This window comes from Panthera onca, chromosome B1 (assembly GCF_046562875.1).
Source record: "Panthera onca isolate mPanOnc1 chromosome B1, mPanOnc1 haplotype 2, whole genome shotgun sequence".
Taxonomy (NCBI): domain Eukaryota; kingdom Metazoa; phylum Chordata; class Mammalia; order Carnivora; family Felidae; genus Panthera; species Panthera onca.
Window position 1 is genome coordinate 33,481,331 of NC_138342.1, and position 18,052 is coordinate 33,499,382.

At 34.0% G+C, this 18,052-nt stretch overlaps 1 protein-coding gene across 13 annotated transcripts in view; it reads left to right on the forward strand.

Annotated features, from left to right (window-relative positions):
- Nucleotides 1–18,052, forward strand: part of N4BP2 (NEDD4 binding protein 2) — a 97,703-nt gene that overhangs the window by 26,277 nt on the left and 53,374 nt on the right. For all 13 annotated transcript variants that reach the window (XM_078446189.2, XM_060655205.3, XM_078446186.2 and 10 more), the window contains 7 exons: nt 380–468; nt 5,500–5,576; nt 10,180–10,335; nt 11,911–14,300; nt 14,902–14,987; nt 15,508–15,553; nt 17,071–17,267. In XM_078446189.2, the coding sequence (XP_078302315.2) occupies nt 380–468; nt 5,500–5,576; nt 10,180–10,335; nt 11,911–14,300; nt 14,902–14,987; nt 15,508–15,553; nt 17,071–17,267 (3,041 nt within the window). The remainder of the gene's footprint in view (nt 1–379; nt 469–5,499; nt 5,577–10,179; nt 10,336–11,910; nt 14,301–14,901; nt 14,988–15,507; nt 15,554–17,070; nt 17,268–18,052) is intronic.

Genomic DNA, 18,052 nt, shown 5'->3' on the forward strand with positions numbered 1-18,052 from the left:
GGCTTTATTTTGATATTAGTTTTTCTACTAAAGTTCTTATTCCTTCTAGAATCTTATCCAAGATACAATGTTGCTTTTAGGATGATATTAAGGATAGCTTTTCCCCCATATATGCTGTTTATACATGTAACACACATAAAACTTAGGTCAGTTTTTTAAAAAATATTCTGATTATAACTTTAGTATTTATTATCCAACACTTATCTGTACTTTAATTTTTATATACTCAAAAGTGATATTTAGAAGTTGAGTTGTGAGTAAAATTAGCACATATCCATGATTTTCAAATTATGAAAACAAGGTCAGATTTCAGAATTTCAAGAGAATACTTAATACTGTTATAAAAAGTGATTTTTCATTTTCTGTTTGTGTTTTTCAGCAAAAGAAGCATTTGAGAAGAAGGTGTCTCCTATAATAATAGACAATACAAACCTACAGGCATGGGAAATGAAGCCATATGTTTCTTTGGTTTGTATCATAAATTATCATAAGTCAGTAGTAGTAAGTTTGAAATTATTGGGGGATGTTAATTACACAAGTGAATCTCAAGCAAACAGCCCTTGGACTGTCTATAACTGAGCTTTCTGTGTACTTAAGCAAAATGAGAAAAATAGGAATCATTTTTGCATAAAACTGAATTTATTCAGTTTTCAAATTCTGAGATTCAGTTTTTAAACTCTGAGATAGTTTTTGTTTTTGATGTCTTTTATGAAAAGGTAGTGGTATTAAATTATAATTTTATGTTTGTGTACATATGCATAATTATAATTTAGGTGTGTGTGTGTGTGTGTGTGTGTGCGCACGTGTGTATACACACAAAATCTTTTTTCCTTATTGCTATTACTTGGCAGAATCAAAGTTGGTGGTCCTTTGTTAGTCCTTAAATTTCTTTTGAAAGTTTGCTCTTCGGATAAATTCAGAATTTTATAAATTCAACTATTTTCAGTTCTCCAAATTTGCCATATTCTTTTTTTTTTTTTTTCCAAGCTTTGATGTCACCTTTTTCAGGAAGTTAGCATTCATTAACTTACTAAAAAGCTGAATAGAGTACTCTTTCTGCTTTCCTGGCATCCTGGCTTACTTTTGTGATAGCCTTAAGCACACTGCTCTTATCAGTAGGTCATTGGGTTGGCTAACTTTTTTCTATAAAGCGCCAGATGGTAAATATTTTAGGTTTTGTGAGCCACATACAGTCTCTGTCGTATATTCTTTTTTTTTCTTTTCTTTTCAAATGATCCTTTAAAGATATAAAAATTGGGGCACCTGGGTGGCTCAGTCGGTTAAGCATCCGACTTCGGCTCAGTCATGATCTCACAGTTCATGGGTTTGAGCCCCGCGTTGGGCTCTGTGCTGACAGCTTGGAACCTGGAGCCTGCTTCTGATTCTGTGTCTCCCTCTCTCTCTCTGCCCCTCCCCTGCTCACACTCTGTCTCTCAAAAATAAATAAATGTAAACAAAACAAAACTATCCTTAGCTCCTAGGCTGTACAAATACTGGCTAATGGGCCGAATTTGGCTCTTAAGCCATCTATATATTCTTGCAGGTAGGTCTGTTTTATTCATCGTTGACTCTCTAGGATATAGCACTGGGTTTGGCATATAGTAAATATGTATTTGTTGGCTTAAAATGATGAATGAACGAAGCTTTTGTGATTATGGGGTATTCTTTATTTTACTCCCTCAATATTAGCACGTCTGGCACTTTAAAGCTCACTTTATGTTTCTTCAGTTAATGAATGTTGTGCTGCTTCTTTTGTGTTCTCAGCACGTCCAGCCTCTGCCTCCTTTGCTGTGTTTAGTGCACTTGTACTATTTTGAAGGTGTGGCTCTTCATTTTCTGAAGAAAATTAATGTCATTTGAGAGCAAATGAGATTTTACTTCTGTGCAGGGGCAGTAGAGGGAACAAAGACTCAATTTTAGTCCATTGGAAGTTGAAATTCAGTTTGCTTTCTGGCCTCAGGAATTCCTAATTTCTAGTCTAACGTATTTATCATGGGAAATGCTTTCCCCCTTACCCTTACTTCTCTGTATGTTTTCCTTAGCTTCCTGCTATCATCTTAGAAAGTTCTTTAACACTTCATTTTCCTACATAGAAAATAAAGAAGGCTCTGCATTACTGAGTTACTGGTTTTCATTTAGCCTTCAGACTTCCATAATATTTTTCTTTCTCTTTTTTCTTATATAATAATTGAAATTATAAAGCTGTTTTTCCATTATTGATTCCTTGGCTATTCCCAACTCTACTGAGAAGTATGAATGACAAGGGACGCTGGGGTAGCTCAGTTGGTTTAACTTCCAACTTCTGCTCAGGTCATGATCTTGCAGTTTGTCAGTTTGAGCCCTGAATCAGGCTCTGTGCTGACAGCTCAGAGCTTGGAGCCTGCTTTGGATTCTGTGTCTCCTTCTCTCTCTGCCGTTCCCCTGCTTGCACTCTTTCTCTCTCTCAAAAACAAATAAACATTAAAAAAAAATTAAAAAAGTATAAGTGACTGCTGCTTATCATAGAATGCCAAATTCATTTTTTCTTCAAAAAGAAGTAGTTATAGGAATTACTGTAGAGAAGGAGGATCCCTTTTTGCTTCTTTTGGTAACAAGATAATGAGAGCTGTGGGGGAGTGGAGTAGATTGGAGATAACAGTCTAATACTATCTTGACTGTCATTTACAAAAGTAGTTAAGTAGTGAGTTGAATAAGTAGCGAGCAGTCAGATATGCTTAGTGGCATCTGGCAAAACTTATTACTTTGTTCTACGTATATATGTGTGTATATATATATATATGTGGTTATGTGTACATATATGTAGTTAAATATATATATATATAACATATATATACGTGTATATATGTAGTTTTGTGTATATATGTATACACATATACATATGTAGTTTCCCTTGTGAGTTATCATATAGCTTAACGTAAATCAGAATCATCCCAAGTAATGTAACATCATTAAGATTTACCTTTTGATATGGGAGTTGAAGAAGTCTTTAAATTCAGTCTCTTTTTTTCTCTCTGTGTGTATGCATTTAAAATTAATTTGATCCTGAGAGCTATATGACACTCCTTTAGGTCATTAGAGACCAGGGCTGTTGCCAGGCCCTGAATAAAGTGTATGAAATTTGGTATTGAGGTGAGGAGATAGAAGTGAATAGAGTCATTACAGGGTATTATGTCACTTCCTACTGTGGTGTCTTGTTGATTTTGGGACTTTTCTGTCAGAATGGCAGAAAATAGCAGTGAGTACTTTTGGCATCTTGTCATAAAACTGAGGGGGAGGGGATCAGTAGTGGGAGATGAGGTCAGAGATGTAACGGTGGTTGTGGAGATGGTAGGGCAGATTATATAAGGGCTCATAGATCACTGTAAGAATTTTAGATTTTACCGTGAGTGACATGGAAGATGTGTTAATCTGCTCAGGCTGTCATAATAAGATACCACGATTGGGTGTCTGAAACAACAAAAGTAGTTTGTTTGCTTTTTTTTCACAGTTCTGGAGGCTAAAAATCCCAGGTCAAGATATGGCATAGTTCTCTGGGTGAGAGTTGTTTTCTGGGCTTGCACATGGCTGCCTTCTTGCATGTTCTCTTATTGTATATAGTGAGTTCTTTGGTGTATCTTCTTGTATGCATACTAATCCTATCAGATCAGAGCCTTACCCTGATATCCTCATTTAATCTTGATTACTTCCATAAATGCCCTATCTCCAAATATAGTCACATGGGGTGAGTGAGGTTTGAAGGGACACAAACATTCAGTCCATAACCAGGTTTTAAGCAGAGTAGTGACGTGATCCATGACAGTTAACAGGATTGCTGTAGCCCAGTGCTGAGAATAGACTTGGGGTTGGGGCTGGAGTGGCAAGCATGGAAGCAGAGAGACTAGTTAGAGGGCTGTAGTTGTAATTAATGTAAGAGATCATATAGCTTAGACCAACATGGTGGCAGTGAAAGTGATGATGAGTAGTGATTAGATTCTGGATATATTTTTGAAAGTAAAACCAACTGAATTTCTTGTTGGATTGATATGGATGTGAATTCAGTGTGACATTAGGGTTGGTTTTTGGCCTGTGTAGTTGGAGGTTGCCATGAGCTGAGAATGATGGCGAAGGGTTTAGATAGAATAGTTTTGGAGTAATGGATTTCAAAAGTTTAGGTTTGAATATGTGAAGTTTGGTGAATAGGTAGCTGGATCTACGAGTCCAGAGGTCAGGAGTGAATTCTGAGCTAAAAATAGGTATTAGAGTCATTAACATATGGGTGATATTCAAAGCCAAGGAATGGGATGATATTACTAAAGAAGTGAGTATAGATTAAGAATAGAGGACCAAGGACTAAGTCAAGGACTAAGCATTCCCCTGTGGGAAGAGTTGTGGGTGGAAAAGAAGGACTAGCAAAAAAGACTGAGGACACATTTTAGTGGAGCTGGAGGAAAAGCAAGTATGCAGGAACAAAGTGTCAGGAGAAAGAAGTGGTGAGCTGTGATAAATGCTGCTGAGAGTCAAGTAGGAGAGGACTGAGAATTAACTGTAGCATTTTTCAATGTGGAGGTAATTTGTGGTCTTGATGGGCAGTTTCAGTGGAGTAGCCAATTGGAGTGGGTTTAAGAGAAGTGATGAGAGGAATTGAAGATAGAGTGTAGTAATTCTTTTGAAGGCATTTTCCTGCAAAGGGAAGCAGGAAAATGGGGAGCTGGCAGAGGAAAGGGGATTAAGAGTAAAATGGGAGAAATAATTGAATGTGATAAGATTGATTCAAGATGGAGGGAAAAATTGATGATAACTCAGAGGGGAGAATTGCTGAACTTGGTTATTCTTGAGGTGGAGAGAGGAGATAGGATCTAATGCCGAAGTGTAGGGCATAGCTTTTAGATAATAGTCCTATTAGAGTTTTGAAAAATTGAATGAGCTATTATTTGAAATAGCTTCAAAATTATAAAAGTAATGCATGTATGATAAATATTCAAATTATAAAAAAGAGTGCCAAAAAGTCTTTAATAGTATTTTTTAGAATCTTTCCAGAAGTTTTCTATATTGTGTAAAAATGTCTGATTAATTCTTTTTTACCCAAGTGAAAATTCTGTATCTTTCTTAACAGTTTATATTGGGGCCTTTTCTTTTTAACACATATAGAACTTTCAAAATTTCTGTAAGTATTTTCATTGTATGGTTGTACCTTCATTTATTTAGTCAGTTGCACATTAATAGTCACTGTGTTGTCTCCTTTTGCTATTACAGATAATAATGAACTGGATATCTTAGGGGTGTGTGTGTGTGTGTGTGTGTGTGTGTGTATTTGCAGTCATATAATAATTTATTAGTAGCATAAATTTCTGGAAGTTAATTGCTGGGTCAATGAGATTGTGCATTTTGCCGATTTAACAAACCCGTCACAATTAGATAATCTTTAGGTTCTTTCAGTTAACATGCTATGAATTTGGAAACAATTCCTTTAATTTCATGGAAGTAATTATTTTTAAATACATTTGTCTTTTTTGTACATAGTCTCAAAAACATAAATATAAAGTTCTTTTCCGGGAACCGGACACATGGTGGAAGTTCAAACCAAAGGAACTTGCAAGGTAAAATGTAGAGACCATCTAACACGTTTTTAATTTTATGGCAGTGATAGAAAGTCCATCTAGATTTTTTCTCTCTATAAATAATCAATGAAACAAAATAGATTGGATTGCAGCTTTTGTAACAAATTTTGTATTTCCTATAGACTTTCTTTTTCAGTTTTTGAAGAGTTTGTACCTTATTCCTAATACTGAGTTAATTAACAGAAAAATTACAATTGTCTTATATAGTCAGTACTTTATTGCTTATTAATAATATAATGTCAATATTTGAAATTAGAATAGACCCTGGGGATTGGCATACCTGAACCTTGTGCTATGGGAGGAGTAAATCATTGTAGCTGCCTGGTGACTTAGAATACTGAAAGGAAGTGAGGGAGGTATAGGTGGAAAAGGTAGCAGATGTCAAACTATCCAAGTATTGCACTACCCTCCCCACTCCTTGCCCGTCTCCCAAAACTTATGCTTTTTTATGTGATTGTTTGACTTGAATAAAAATGTTACCCTACGACATGGATACATCATGTGTTTTGCTTTGTGCTCTGTATTCCCTTAGAGATAGGCATAACTGGAGTTTGGTCAGGGTATTTTCTTCTTGGTAATTTTAACTACTTTTAATACTAACTAAAGGGTAACCTAATTTTACTGTATTCATAATGTTGTGCAACCATCACCACTCTCTGATTAGTGAACATTTCCATCACCTCACAAAGAAACCCTGTACCTGCTATTAGTCACTCCCAATTCTCCCTTTCCTTTGGCAAATGTTAATTTGCTTTTCTGTCTCTGTGGATTTGCCTGTACTGGACATTGCCCATAAATGGAATCATACAATGTGTGGCCTTTTGTGTCTGACATCTTTCACTTAGCATAATGTTTCCAGGTTTTATCCCTATTGTAACATGTATCAGTACTTCCATTCCTTTTTATATGCTTTTGATACATTACTAGATTTGGTTTTCTAATATTTTGTTAAGGATTTTTGCATCTGTATAAATGAGTGACCAGTAATTTTTTCTTCCTTGCCCTTTCTTTGCCTGGTTTTGATATCATGGTTTTGGGTTGATAAAATTAATTAGAAGGTGTTTCTTCTGTTTCTCTTTTCTGAGTTTATGTGAGTTTGAAAGTTTGATAGAATTTACTTATGAAACTGTCTGGATCTGGTGATTTCTTTGTAAGAAGGTTCAGTTAGAATTTGTCATTACACCAAAGTTTTCAAATTTATTTAGACTTTATTAAAATAATTATAGTATTCTCTTACCTTTACATTTCTGCTGCATCCATACTTACGTTCCTCTTTTTAATCTGAATGTATTTATGTGTGTCTTCTTTTTTTCTTGATTATTCTCACCAGAGATCAGATTTTTTATTAGCCTTTTCAAATAAACATCACTTTGCTTGCTTAATCTTTCTATTATAAGTTTGTTTTATGTTCAATTCACTTCTGCTTCTCTTTTATTCTACTTCGTTTGCTTTTTAAAAAAATCTATTTTGTTTATTCTGTTATTTTTATAAGATTTCACTTGAAAGTTTAGGTTATTTTATATGAGCATTTGATGCTATGAATTTCCCTAGGTACTATGTTTAATGCTCCTAGAATTTTAATATAGAATACTTTCTTTTTATCATTTACCCCCTTATTTGCATTTTGATTAATTTTACTTTTTAACCCTTGGGTTATTTAGAACTATGTTTTAAAATTTCTGAAAAGGTTATTTTTAAATTCATCTTTTTTAAAAAATTCATTTTCAGTTTAACTGTAGTAGGTAAGATTGTACGATTTGTGTGATTACTAATTCTCTGATAGTATAAAAGATACATTTTGTGACCTAGTATATTGTCAGTGTTTTATAAATGTTTCCTGTTTGCTTGATAAAAATATATGCTTTGTTTTTTTTTTTTTTTTTTTTTTTTTTTTATTTATTTTTGGGACAGAGAGAGACAGAGCATGAATGGGGGAGGGGCAGAGAGAGAGGGGGACACAGAATCGGAAACAGGCTCCAGGCTCCGAGCCATCAGCCCAGAGCCTGACGCGGGGCTCGAACTCACGGACCGCGAGATCGTGACCTGGCTGAAGTCGGACGCTTAACCGACTGCGCCACCCAGGCGCCCCTATATGCTTTGTTATATATAGTATGTTATAGTATGCTAATATATTATTAAATCATGCCTATTCTGTTGCTCACATCTTTTTAAAAAAATTTGCTTGATGGATTAATGTTTAAGGGAGGAATGAGGAAATCTGCATGAGAGGGTGTGGTGAACTCTCTCTCTGTTATGTTGAGTATATTCATTTCTTCTTATATAATTCTGCCTATTTTCACTTTATTCTGAGGATATTTTTTAAAGTGCTTAGAAGCTTAAAATTTTTATATCTGTCTAATTGAACCATTTATCCTTGTCAAGTGATTTTCTTTTATCCTTAATGTTAATTTTAGTTATAAAGTCTAATTTGTCTAATATTAATAGAACTACACCAGCTTCCTTTTAGGATTTGGGTGTTATTTCTTTTTCCATACTTTTACTTTTGAACTTTTCAGTGTCTTTACATTTAGGCATATCTCTTATAACTAGTATAATTAGGTTTTCAGAAAACCTCTGTCCATCTTTGGCTTTTTGTTGCTAACCTTAGTTCTTTTATAGTTATTTTGGTTATTCATATAATTGGTCTTGCTTCTTACTGTCTCACTCTGCACTTTCTCTTTATCTCACCTTTCCTGTGATTGTTTTTCTCCTATCGCAGAAAATTATATATTTGACTTCTTTCCCTCTTATTATGCCTTATTTTGGATTTTTTTTCACTGAATGCAAATTTCTTATTTATTTGTTCTTTCTCTATTAATTTGGAAATTATATACACTATTTTTATTCTTTTAATGGTGACATTAAAACTTTTATCATGCAAACTTTAAATTTAAGGTTAAACCATTTTCTTAGCCTTCTCAAAAATAAAAATATTTTCAAACATTTTAACTCTGATACTTACCTGCCTTCCAACTTACGTGCTATGATTGTACAGTGTACAGACAATGTGTGTTTTCACTCATATGGTTATTGCTTTGTCCTTAATTTTTCTTGCATCACAGATCTTTCACCTGGGAATTTCCTTCTGTCTGACATTAATCTTTTAGGAATTTCTTTACAGTATAGTTCTGTTTCATGTCAAACTCATTTTTTTTTTTAATCTGAAAATTCTTTTATTGCCTTCATTCTTGTAAGATACTTTCACTGGGTGTATAGATTCTAGATTGACAGTTTCTGTTATTGAAGATAACGTTTAATTCTCTTTTGCCTTCCATTACTGTTAAGTCAGCTGTGATTCTAATACTTGGTTTCTTTGTCAGTAACTAGTTTTTTTTTTTTTTTCTTTCTTTCTTTCTTTCTTTCTTTCTTTCTTTCTTTCTTTCTTTAATTTCTGGTTACTTTCAACATCATCTCTTTACCTTTGGTGAATGACAGCTTCAGCACCATGTTTCTAGTGGATTCCTTATTTATCTTGTTTGGGATTTGTTGGGCTTCAGAGATCAGGGTATTTGTGTCTTTGATCAGTTCTGGAAAATTCTCAGCCATTTTTCTTTAAATTGCTTCTGTCCCATGTACTCTCTTTCTGGGACTTGGATTAGATGTATACTGCCTTTTTGTTCTGTCCTCTATGTCTATGTCTCTTAACTTCTCTTTCATATTTTCTATCTCTTTGCTTCTCTGTGATCTGAAACCAGACAAGATTGAGGTAGGTAAATATGAAACCCAGATTTGCCAACATGGCAAATACTAATTTTAGCCCTGGGATCCAGACACTGAGCCTTGGATCCAACCCAAGATAGCAGTGTTGCAACTGAGATGTCTTCATGAAGATTAAGATCCTTGAGAGACTAAAGCATACCATCTGGCCTCCTGGCAGATGCAAATCCAGACGTTGTATGAAGAAAAGCACCCCCAGTTTAAGGCCTAAGGATCCTTTAGTATTAGTTTCAACGGAATATGAGTTCATAAACAAAAATAAAGAAATAAGCTACCATGAGTGAAAGCACAAATACAACAAATTTCATATTTGGATATCCAGAGACTTAAGATACAAGGAATTTTTTTCTTTTCTTGAACTTAAAATGTATATACATTTGCTTAAATTGACTTGGGATTCAGTTTTATTGTAACAGGAGGGCCCTTTGGACATCTAGTCTGCCATAGTGGCCTAAGTGGAAGACTAGTAGAATTTTTTTTACTTACTAGTTAATAATTAAAGTCTGGAAGTAATGGTCATACTCTTATGAAGTTTTTTTTGCAGAGCTTGAGAATAGCTTCTTTTAAAGTTATTAGGATCTGTTTTTTTCCAAGTTGATAAAAGATGTTTGGAAAAGATTATATGGAATGATTTAAAAAATGGTTATTTAAGACATGTTGAATAAGATGAAAATTAGAGTCTGTATATATTGTGTCATGACAAACCAGCTTAGATATTTTTACATATTAGAAATAGAGCATTATTTTGTATACGTTAAAAAAAATGAAAAATATATCATTGTTTTTCTTGGTGTTATGTGTTCCATTTTTTTTAAACTTTAATTACCAATATTTCTTCTACCCTTTTCTGCCCTGGAATTTTTAGGCGTAATATTCATGGGGTAAGCAAAGAAAAATTAACAAGAATGTTGGAACACTATCAGCGTTTTGTTTCAGTGCCAATAATCATGAGTTCTTCAGTTCCAGAGAAAATTGAACGTATTGAGTTGTGTGCATATTCTTGTGAGGACAGAAGTACTAGGTAGGTTAAAGTCCCTGTGTACAAAAATTCAATTTGAAATATAATTTAAAAAATAATTTTGTAGCTTGTGAAATCACTGCCAAATAACTTTAAAAATAAAAATAGATGTTTGTTATTTGTTGAGTTTAGATCATTGTCTTACCTGAAACAAGATGTATATGGTTAGCAAGAGAAGTAAATTTATGTAAGCAATGACATGGGATTTTGTGGGTCCCAGGGTTTTGTGGGTCCTCAGGGTTTTGTGGGTCCATGTTTATACTGTGAATACTCCTGCTTTCTTTGTGTAACTTCCCACTATTCCAATATTTATTGGTTATTGCCTGTCATTATTTTGTGTTTCTTCAGGTATTAGTGAAAATACTCTTTCAAGTTAGTATTATAAAAATTGATTATTAATGAAATGCTTTGAATAAGTAATACAAGTCATAGCCTTTTGAAAGTTTGCAATCTAGCATGGTACTGAATCTGTTAAACATTTAGGACATATGAACAATTGAATAAGTAGGTGAGTTAAAGAATAACCTTAAATATAGATAGAAGTCTAAATCGCCCATACTTTTTGATGATAAGGGCTGGTGAATCTCTATAAAAAAAGGAGATGGGAAGAGAAAATTCATAAATGCTCTTTTATTGAGGAGCAGTGTTGCAAAGTGGTTTAGAGCATGGCTCCTGAGCTGTTTCCTGGCTTCAAATTCCAAGGCTTTGTAATCTTTGACAAATTATAGAATCTCTCTATACTTCAGCTCTTCATTTCTAAAATGGCAATCATAACACTTTGTTCATAAGAATTTCATAAGGATTATGAATTAATACTTAAAAGGGACTTAGAATAGCATCTGGCATGTAGAAAACTCAGTGTTAGATGTGATTTCACTTAGGAAGCTTCATGAGAGAGGTGGGACTTTGAGAGCTCCTGGAATAAAGAAAGAAAGGAAGATGAGTTGATAAATTGACTAAGGAAAAAGTATTGAAGTTGAAAGTGTAATGATTAGGCAAAAGTGCTGTTGAGTCTGAAATTAACATTGAGGATGGTTTTAAAAAATTTAGCAGGTGACATTTCAAATGACAGCTCTCCTCCCTTTCTCTCATTTCTCTTAGTTGTGCAAATCATGTTGACTCTTCGTGACTTTGTAAATGAAGCTTAAGTATTTTCCTCTGTAGCAAATGACAGATGTTAATAGAGGCAGACCTAGTTTCACACATATTAAGCTTAAATGGTTCTGAGAGAAGCCAGGTGTCCTCTTCTGGGAACAAATTTAGAACCTTTAATATTTAATGCATATGAACACCTTAACTGAAAATCTCATGTTTTTTATTCGAAAAAAGTTTGAGTGCTTCCTATATGCCAAGCATTGTGTTAGGTGTTAGGGTTACAATGAAAGGATGTGTTCATTATGTACTAGGAAAAGATCACGATTAGCTTTTATAATTTTAATTAATGTAGTTTATTTATAGAAGTTTTAGAAGAAATGTTAAGTGTCTTGTCTTTCGGTGAAATGCTTTTTTAATTTAAATCATAATGTTAATAGCAACATTAAGAGACTTCCTTATAATACTGTAAAAAAAATCTTACAGCCCAAGAGACAATGAAGATATTATCTCTGAAAAAGAAGAAAATGTTTTATCCTCATCTTTGAAGCATCTAGAGTTAACTGAAGTGAAGAAACTTGAAGGGACCAAAGAAACTATATTACCTGAGAATGTTACATATCTGTCTAATGCAGATTTAAACAAAGGAAGAAGAGAAATAAGTGGTATGAATCTTAACATTCAGAGTGCTTTCATTCAGGAAGTTTCAGACATGTATTTTTCTGATTCTGAAAGCAAAGGACAAGCAACAGAAAAAAGTGAGAAAGAAGAGCAAGTAGAAATGGCTTCTGAAAAAGAATATAGTAAAACTGATGCTGATAGTTTTGTAGAGAGAGTGTCACCAAGTATTTGCTATGGTGAAAATAATCAAGACTATGATCTTTCAAATACTATACCATTTCAAAATGAAAAATCTTCACCTGGTGAAATATTGGAAGAAAGAGCTATGGTAAAGAAAAAAGCCTTTGGAAAACCAAAAAGCAAATCAACTTTGGAAAAGTTCCCAAGACATGAGCTATCAAATTTTGTTGGTGATTGGCCAGTTGATAAGACTATTGGTCAGAGGACAAAAAGGAACCGAAAAACTGAAAAAACTTCATCTGTACAAAGTGACAAAAAGTATAATCGTCCTCAGACACGCAAAGTATTAGATAATAGTCTATCTGTGAATATTGATCACATCCAGCAGCGAGAATCTCCACCTGAAAGTACAGAGGAGGACAAGAAATCACAGTATGATGATGCTTCAGAATCTTTCAGTCACTCTCAGTTTGATCTGTATAAAAATACTGAAAAACAATCATTCAGCATTGTGGGTGACTGGCCTTCATCTGATTCTTTAGCTCAGAGAGAGCACAGATCAAGAATGCCAAAAGACAGCTTAAAGGAACCCAACCTAGAATTTGGAACTAATGACAGTTTGAATGAAATAGGCTTCTACACAGCACATGAGGCCTGTTGGGGCACAAGCCCTGAAGAACTAAAAACACTGGGTAGTTCCAGTTCTACTCTAGGAAGTTCTGAATCGCTATCCAGTGAAATGGCCTGTGAGAATAAAACTTGTCCAAGTAAAAAGATTCATAGACAAAACACATTGTCTCTTACTTTTACCAATAGTGGGCCAACTATTCCTGGAGTAGTAGGACCACAAACTTTAGCAGAATTTCCAGACGGAAAACTTAAGAAAGTCCCTGGAATAGAAGAAGACATGTGTACCCAGACTGAACCACAGGATTTTGCTCTCTTATGGAAAATAGAAAAGAATAAAATTAGTGTTTCAGATTCTGTGAGAGTATTAACCGGACGATTAGATGGATTTAAACCAAAAGCTTTCAATATTAACACAAAATTAGACATTCAGGAAACAATTCCATACAGGGTAATGTATGATAAAAGCACATATGTTGAAGAAAGTGAGCTCACCAGTGCTGATGAATCTGAAAATCTTAACATTCTTTGTAAACTCTTTGGGTCCTTTTCATTAGAAGCCCTAAAAGACTTATATGAGAGGTGTAACAAAGATATTATTTGGGCTACAAGCCTTTTGTTGGACTCTGAAACTAAATTATGTGAGGATACTGAATTTGAGAATATCCAAAAATCATACGACGAAGCACAAATTGGGCCGTTTTCTCTGGGATTAAATTTGAAGGAAATTATCAGCCAAAGAGGAACCTTGGAGGATTCTATTTCTTCTGTGCCAGAATTTGGCCATGGCACTGTTGTCAGTAACACTAATGTGCAGTCTACCTGTGATTCAGAAAAGGGAGACTCAGAGCAGGCAGAAATAAGAGCTATCACTACTGAAAAACCAGGATTCATAACAGATTTATTTCCTAATGCCACTACAGATCTAAAGAATACTAATGAAGTACTTCCTGGTAGTCAGGCAGAACTTCCAGGTTTATATAACATTAAGCAGCCTTTTCCAGGGACTCTAAAAGCTACTACTGCTAAAGATGTGAGGGACATGGAGAAGAACCTAGAAGTCACAGAGATTGGAGACAGTATACATTCTTCTTTGAATTTGTCTGATGTTTTAAACTCTGTATCGAGCACTTCAAATCTGGAGTTAAATGAAGAAGTTGATTTTACTGACTCTTTTGAAATAAAGAAAAATGAAAATCTTCCTAAGACTTATGTGAAATTTCCAAACACTGAAGAATTTATGAATGAAGATGAACAGGAAATGGAAAAAATTCTAATGGCTGAGAGTACTTTGTCAGCTGGAGTTAGTGAAGAAGATAAAACTGAGATGTTGAATCCCATGCCAATGATGGCCAAATCTCTGACCATAGACTGTTTGGAATTGGCATTACCTCCTGAGCTGGCTTTTCAGCTCAATGAATTATTTGGCCCTGTTGGTATTGATTCAGGTAAAGAAAAAGATTACCTAAATATGTATCTTTGTGTGAATAGAAACAGATTCAGGGTTCTATCTCCATTTTGAAATTATGTTCTATGTTAACTGAAATATACCTTATTTTTGACACATTTGTTTATAGAGTATTTCAAAAAAATGTAATTTAAAGAAATAGAGAGTATTTATATGGAGTTTGTGTTCATCCCATGCATATGTTGAAAGTTTTCTGGGTATTTACCTCATACTTATTTGCACAGTTGAACCTTTTTGAATCTGTGGTGCTACTCCAGATATACTTAAGGCAAGACTAATTTCTTAGAACACACTTCTTGAAAAGTCTTGAGTAATGGAAATGAATATCTTAAATATATTCAGGTAAACTGATGGACAGGAATAACTTAAATATATGAAGCATTGTATAATTGCACCCACCAAGAAGTGTGAAAACAGTGACATAGCACATAAAAAAATTATTCTAGGAGCTTTAGAACTAGAAATACAGGTTAGTAATAATATGAATTAGTTTTATGATGAATAAGGTGGTGGAGTATGTTTTCTCAAAATGTATAATGAGTAATGATCATATTTTCTTTTCTTTTTTCCCTCCTCACAAGGGTCTCTAACAGTTGAGGATTGTGTGGTTCATATAGATCTGAATCTGGCTAAAGTGATTCATGAGAAATGGAAAGAATCTGTAATGGTTGGTAGGCTTCTTTTTATAAAGAGCTCCTTTTGTGTTCACTTTGCTCTTAATAGAATCTGTTGTATGAAAGATTTCTATTGAATTTTGACTTTGAGAGAGAATGAATTTTTATCAGTAAATAGGTTACTGATATTTTTCCTCTTTCTAGTATTTTTGGTTATTTCCAGATGGGCCAAATTATATAACTAATGATGGAGCTCAATATGATTGTTGACTTTTTTTAAGAGAAAAAGTCATAAATAGTTTTTACTCTAAAGACTTGTAGCACTGATTGATTAAATTTCAAAAACTGCTAAAAAAAAAACCAAAACAAAACCAGCCTAAGAGCTCTGTAAGTGGCAAAAATATATTAATATAGTCCTACTTCATAATCATGTCTAATTTTATTGTTTTACTTAGATTTGGCAAGGACAATTGATAGTTTTACAAGGAGAAGTGATTTCTAGAGAAAAATAATATAATCTTATTTTATAATGCACCCTCCTTTGCCAATCCCCTGTCCTGCATTTGTGTTTAGGAGCGACAAAGACAAGAAGAAGTATCCTCTGGCAAGTTTATGCGAGGTAAAACACATATTTTTACTTCTAATGTTCTTGTCATGATGTTGAAACTTGGTGTATGTGTACGAATTTTAATGCATTATTAAATATACTTCCACAAAATGTGTTACCCAAGAATTTTGATTTGAAATTAAAGTTCTTTTAAAATATTTAACATTTAATATTGAAATAAAATAAAGCTAGAAGAACTAAAAAGCACCTGTAATTAACTTTCATGAGTGCAGTGGACCACCTGTGGTGTGCTCTAATACGTATAGTCAGGGTATTGCCTGTTTAAGATTTTGTTCTGGTTCGAGAGCACTAACATGTTCATGTGTTTGATTGAGAGCATCATTCAGTTGTTACTTGGTTATTCAAAATTTTTACTGATGTTAATATTATTAGAGCACAAAAGTCAGCCTGCTTTTGTAACATCTGCCAAATTGACAATATTTGATTCCAGACAACTTCTTAGGTAGTGTTGTCAGTGATTAGTGCAGGGTGGCGGACCTGTTAACGGGCCTACTTTTGTGCACGTTTCCTTCAGATGCCTCTTTTATACGCCTCACACTAGGACTCCAGGTTGAAGATTCTTTGGGTGTTCTTTAGTTGTAGCTTCAAGAGCTAAAGCTATTTGAGAGCTAGAGGTACTGGAAGGGTATCAGAGTTTATGTGGATGGCAGTATCTGCTGTTTCTTTATTCTCTGGGAAAGCAAAGGAATGTATAAAATATGCTGCTACCCTTAGAGATGCTGAAATATTATACATTAAATCTTGTTATTGTGAACTTCTTAGAATGTTCAGTTTCTTCCTTGTGTTGAATATATCATTTGTTCAGTATTTATTTGTTGTGTGCCTCTAGTGGGTTGCAGGTTTGCCAGAATATTGGTCCTTTCAGTCCTTGGAGTGGCTGAGCAGAGCTGACCAGAGCTACTCTAGCTGGTCACTACCACCGGGCTACAACTCCCTTTGTTTACCAATGTATGTGTGTGTCATTTTTTCTGTGTTGATGTGATAAAAAAAAAAAAAAAAAAAAAAAAAAAAAAAGGAGTTGGGGGGGGGCACTTGGGTAGCTCAGTTGGTTTGATCTTGATTTCAGCTCAGATCATGATCTCCCGGTTCTTGGGATTGAGCCCTTTGTCGGGCTCCATGCTGACAGCACGGAGCCTGCTTGGGATTCTTTCTCCTCTCTCTCTCTGCCCCTCTCCCCCAGCCTGCACACACTCGCTCTTGTGCTCTCTCTCTCTCTCTCTCTGTCACTCTCTCTCTCTCAAAATAAATATTAGAAAAAGTAGAAACTATTGAGTTGATTTACAATGATACCCACATCCTTGCTCATTTGAAACGTTTCTACATTTATACATATGTCTCGTTTGCAATTATGTGACTATCTATTTTGAAACCTCAGAGTTACGTTATATAAGCTAGAAATAAAAAATCATGTTTCTTTGGTCTTTCTGAGGTAGTTGTAACAGAATGAGTAATGCTTAATTTGTATATTTATTGTTGAGGGTCTGACACTATTTATACTGCTTTTGTAGATCCTTCCCTGGTTGGGAGTATTGGTCTTGATAATCCTGAACAAAAGTCATCTCAGAGAACAGGCAAAAAATTACTGAAGACTTTAGCAGCACCTGAAATGCTACCCTTATTGGATCATTGGAACACTCAAACTAAAAAAGTGTCACTCAGAGAAATAATGTCAGAAGAAATTGCCTTACAGGAAAAACATGATTTGGTATGAGTTAGTATTAAGCCTTAACCATTAAGCCTTTGTCTCTGACTCTAGGTTGATTGTATGTTTACTTTGTGATTTTCATTTAATTCTGAATTTTCTAGTCTGGAATCTGTATTTAACCTGATTGAAGTTAATGTTAAAATTGAAAATTGTTTTGAAGTTTGAAGCTGGAGGTTTTTGCCTTTGGGAGATTAGTTGATATTCTATAAAAAAAAAAAAAAAAAAGCCTGTCTGTATGAAACTGTTATTTTAGATTTAATTTTGCAGGTGATTAAGCTGCATTTTTTTGGCTTTTAGTATTTACTTCTATAATTCTTTAATTTTAGAAAAACAAGAAAGAAATCTTTCATTTAAAGATAATTTTATTCATAAATCAGTAAAAAGAAATGTTTGTCTTGCTATTAAAGAACTATCCCAACTTCAAAACAAAATTTTTTAGAGAGTCATTTTAGAAACTTATGAATTTGAATTAAGAAATTGAATACTCTTTCTAACTTTCAGTCAAACAAGTTCAAACAGAAACTTTATTTTGAATTTTATTTTTGTTCCTTATTCAGCATATCAGATTTTACGAGGCCATAAGTGAATTTGGTTTCTTTTGCATTTCTTCTCAGCCTTTTTTGGAATTCTGAAAATTAGTATTAGAAAATTTCAAAATCAAAAAGGAAAAGAACTTAGAGGTTATTTAGTCCAGTTCTCAAAGTAAAGAAATAATTCTTAGATGTATCTAAAACATTTTACTTACTTTCTTACTCATTTGACTCTTCAAAAGGAGCACCTTTATA